The 4,698-nt window shown below is 27.2% G+C and overlaps 2 protein-coding genes across 2 annotated transcripts; both read left to right on the top strand.

Moving 5' to 3' along the window:
- Positions 1-214: 214 nt before the first annotated feature.
- PCYB_001780 (hypothetical protein) lies at positions 215-1,140 on the top strand (the record flags this gene model as incomplete). Its single annotated transcript, XM_004227600.1, has 2 exons — positions 215-448; positions 589-1,140. Exons 1-2 carry the CDS (start codon positions 383-385, stop codon positions 1,138-1,140), a joined length of 618 nt encoding a protein of 205 aa, XP_004227648.1. The 5' UTR covers positions 215-382.
- A 1,878-nt stretch (positions 1,141-3,018) lies between these two features.
- PCYB_001770 (CYIR protein) lies at positions 3,019-4,395 on the top strand (the record flags this gene model as incomplete). The annotated part of the gene is made up of 3 exons (XM_004227599.1): positions 3,019-3,433; positions 3,529-3,692; positions 4,120-4,395. The coding sequence occupies 3 exons, from the start codon at positions 3,019-3,021 to the stop codon at positions 4,393-4,395; spliced, it is 855 nt and encodes a 284-aa protein (XP_004227647.1).
- Between the last annotated feature and the right edge of the window lie 303 nt (positions 4,396-4,698).

Genomic DNA, 4,698 nt, shown 5'->3' with positions numbered 1-4,698 from the left:
TAAACAAAAAACTAAATCCTGGATCCAGAACCCTAAAAATAAAACTAAACCCTGGACCCTGAAACTAAACCGTTGAAAAGTACATAATATTTTTTTCAAAATATTAACCACTTTAATTAATTTTTAATAATATAATATTTTCTAAAATATTTCTTTTATTATTTTGCATTATCACATTTTTTATATATTATTATGCATTTTAATTACTTTTAATGTAAACTAAAGTATATTTAGTCTTTAGAAGAAAACAGTAAATTACATACAAAACGATTTAATAAGCATTCCCTAATAACAAAAAAGATAATCATATAATCCACAAATATATATAAACAAAAAATATATCACAATTTGGAACTTGTTTACGCTAAAGAAAAAATAACAAATGATATCACTTGCGAAACTTTCTATATTTAGCTTTGTATTGTGGTCCTGGAAATACCCCAACTACGTATGATAAGAACTATTAAATTTTAAAATCTGCGCATTTTTCATGATTAACTTATTCTTTTTGTTAAAGATGAAACTTTTTATTTTTTATCATAATGCTTGTGTACTCTATAAAATCTGAATATACTTTTTAAATTTTAGGTAACTGAACTAGGTACATCATGGATTAATGGAACTAGCCAAAATGACACCTTAGGTGTGAGGATTAGTAGATCATTAAGGGGTGAAACTTATATGGCAACAGCACAACAAAATAAAATTTCCGGTAATACTAATGAAGTTATCCGTAAAAGCAACGAGGTAGCCAAAATGTCTGGAAGATTAGATTCAAGGGTTCAATCAAGAAGGCCCCCAAACATGAAAAATACGGAACATCGTGAAAAAATAGGAATTAAATGCAAAGGATTATCTAAAAGAGTGGCATATTCTAGGCATAAAAAGAAATCATTATTATTCCTCGTATTGACCTTTTCAATTTTTTTTCCATTAGCTTTGGCTTGTTTAGGCCTGATTGTCGTTGATGTTTATTATGATTGCTATGCTCAGTGGAATATATGGAAAGGAATAGTTCCAGCATTCATAGTATTGGTCTACTTGTGGGTGTTCATGGGATACTACCACCCAGTGAAATGGTTTAATACTTACAAAAAAAATATTAAAATACAAAACATTCACAAAAAATCACAAAAATAGATGATCTGAAAAATCAAGAAGAATATAATTATTCCATTTTAGTAGGCAATTTTGATGTTATATTATGAGTTCATATATTTATTAGATCGATTTCATGATGTTGTACTATATTTATTATAGGGTTTATTTATATTATTACATTTTATCTTGGAGTTCTATTTTAAATTATTATATTGTTTATTTTTTCCTAATATAAATGGTTGATTCATATATTAGATGTTCATTCAAACTATCAATTGTTCATTAATATTATGAGAGGAAACCCATTTTAAAAAAGATACGTCTTTCTGTATTATATATGTATATTTATAACTCATAAACCTTATACATCCTATATGTAATATATTATATAATGATTGCTATAGCTACATCATCCAGGCAGTACTTCTTTTATATAATGTAAATGTTTTTTTTTTTTTAATTACATTTTAAGAAGTAACATGATGCCCTAGGGTTCAGGGTTTAGGTTTAAAGATTTTTCTATAATGTGCTAATTATATACTGAGATATATACAGTTTACATTTTTATGATATTTTTATACATTATACAATTTTTTTTGTTACGCATTACGTGCTTTAATAAAGCCTTTTAAATAAATGTGCGCTCAATCATTTCTTACACAAAGACGTAAACAGATATTTTTTATACTTTATACCAAAAAAAAAAAGTTTAATACTGATGTAAGAATAATTTGTGAATTATATTGTACTTTTTAAAAAAAAAGTGGATTATGATAATATAATTTTCGCAGATCATTCCAAAAAAAAATAAACGCTATTTTATCTATAAAAAATGAAGATCTATAGTTGTTATAATGTGTTATACGCATATTATACTTTACGATTGTACATATTCCGCATGTTATAGCAGAGCTCCTACTTTTAATAGTCATGGAAACATGATAGTTATATTAGTCATTGTAACAAGCAGTATATTTATGTAGTGACATAAAAAAGAAATTAAATAAAATGGCATTGAGGTAAGCCGAAAAGAATAAATAAACATATGTTTTTTATGCAATATTTGAACTACATAGGGGTATTACCTAATAAAAAAAAAAATTTATAAAAAACTATAAAAATATGAATAGATATTTAAAATTTTTTTTATTTCTTTTCAATCAATAATGGAGAATATTAATACATCACATTAATGTTATAAATTGATTTCACATATATAACCATATTTCTGTCATAGTAGAAATTGTTTTAACGAAAATCATTGTAATTTTCTTTAAAGAGCATTTACGAATTCGTAGAATACCTAAAATATATATTTCAAAATATATGTTTTAAATAACTTCTTTTTCTTATGGTCACCATAATTATATTATACATACGTGAATTAAATGTTTTAGGATTTACAATATTATTGTTTATATTTAGATTGAGCCTTTAAACTACTGCATTTTTTTTCTAGTTTTATGATATTAAATAGTTGTATTTTCCTTTATTATAAATATTACAATAACAATTTTTTCCACAAATAATCTTAAAATTGAATGTCAAAAAATGAACGCTTCTTTATATGCTGCGAATAATGAAATGATCTGCGTAAAAAGTTATCGATGGAAGATTATATATAGTACCTATTTTATATTAATGTTTATATTTTAAAAATATATTACGTTTTATTGAATTCAAATAATGTCCAAAAAAAATGACAACATATAATGAAAAATGTTTGGTATATATGTCATTTTTGTACATTACTAATTACATAAATAGTTCGACTTGAAACAAAAGAATAATTCTATTATGAAAACTATATCTTTGTTTATAACATGTTAACCTATTCATGTTTATTATCATGAGGAAGCTGCAAAAGCTGGAGAACTGCATATAATTCTTGAAGAAAATTTATTTAAAACTTCTGGCATGTGTACCAAATTTGAAACTCATTGCAATGAAATAGATGGCAAAGGAATTCTCAATTTTACAGAAGCCAAAAAACTTTGTATTGTTATAGTACGTTGTTTAGAAAAACTAAGTGATGATAATTCCCCCCAACATAATGATTACTGCAGTTATTTATGTTATTGGCTCTATGAAAAAATAGATGAAAATAATATGGACAAATCTGCAAATGTTAATGATGTGCCTATTTTCAAATATCTTATTGAAGCATGGAGGAAGATGAATAAGGAAAAATTAAAATATAAATGTAATCCGGAAAATATAAATGATGTTAAATTAAATGAATTAAAAAATAGGAAACTTGCGTACTTTTTTTTAAAAATCTCGAAAATATTAAATAAATTATTACTCCCAAAAATGTGGCTATGCGCACTAAGTATATAGCATATCTTGAGAGTTTTAAGTTATTACACGATATGTATAAGAATGATTATTGTGGGTGGTTTAATGTTTTTTCATAGTAAAATAAAGATTATTTTTCCTGTAATCTCAGTTATAAACTGATGTCTCTCATGTGTGAATTAGAAAAATGCAAAAGTGCAGAAAAATCAACTCTTACAACAATACACCTTGATACCAAAAGTGATAAAGGCGAAGGAGGTCGAGAAGCCCCAGAGCATAAAAATATTCCGAAGGTACAACAAGACCAACATATTCAGCAGTCCTAGTAAGTTCATCGAGTTCGTCAATTACTGTAACTATATGAACTGCTGGAACTACAACAAAGTAAGTAACAACTACAACAACAGTAACTTCAACATAACCAGCAATAACTACAACAACAGTAACTGCTACACAACCAGCAATAACTACAACGGCATCAACTGCACCAAGTAAAGTAACACCAAGCACATTATCTATAGCCAGTACAACAAAAACAGTAACTGCAACAAGTGCAGGAACTGTGACAATTACAGGAAGTTCAGCAAGTCAAGGAAAACCATCAATTTTGTGAGGTTTGTTGGGTTTATTTATTCCAGCAAGATCACCAACCTCAAAACGAACATCATTATTAGTGGCATCACAAACATCGTTAAGTTCATCAAGAACATCGGGTAGTAGAGCTCCAGAAAGTTCAGTGACTTAAAGAAGTGCATCAAGTGTATCAAGTGCATCAAGTGTATCAAGTGCATCAAGTGTATCAAGTGCATCAAGTGTAAGAGGTTCGACGGTTACAATAACCACAAATACACCAAAGGCATCAGGTTCAATAAGATAAGCATGTCAAGTAAGATTAAAAGGTCCATTGACTGCAGCAGCAGCCGTATCTGGAAAATCATTGAATCCCCCGCAGCAAGGAAGCCCTGGGTACGCTCTTCGCACAGTATCATCATATAATTCAAAAAATGGTGGAAAAACAAACCCTGCGACAATTGCGGATGTTCCTTGTACTTCAGAAACATTATATGATAAGTTAGACTCAAATACTATTAAAAATATGATCATGGCTGTAGCAGTACTTGGAATAGTAATCTTCCTTTTCCACTACAATAGAATAATTACTTATAATATTATAAAAGATAAGAATATTATGTTAGAAGCTGTATTTTATTTTTCTTTAAATGTATATTTATAAGCTAAAAATATTTTCATATATTTTATATTCTGATTTTAGTCTTCTCGATTAGAATCAAGTATTAA

Source organism: Plasmodium cynomolgi (genome assembly GCF_000321355.1).
Source record: "Plasmodium cynomolgi strain B DNA, scaffold: 0042, whole genome shotgun sequence".
Classification (NCBI taxonomy): Eukaryota; Apicomplexa; class Aconoidasida; order Haemosporida; family Plasmodiidae; genus Plasmodium; species Plasmodium cynomolgi.
This window is presented reverse-complemented; position numbering and strand designations above follow the sequence as displayed.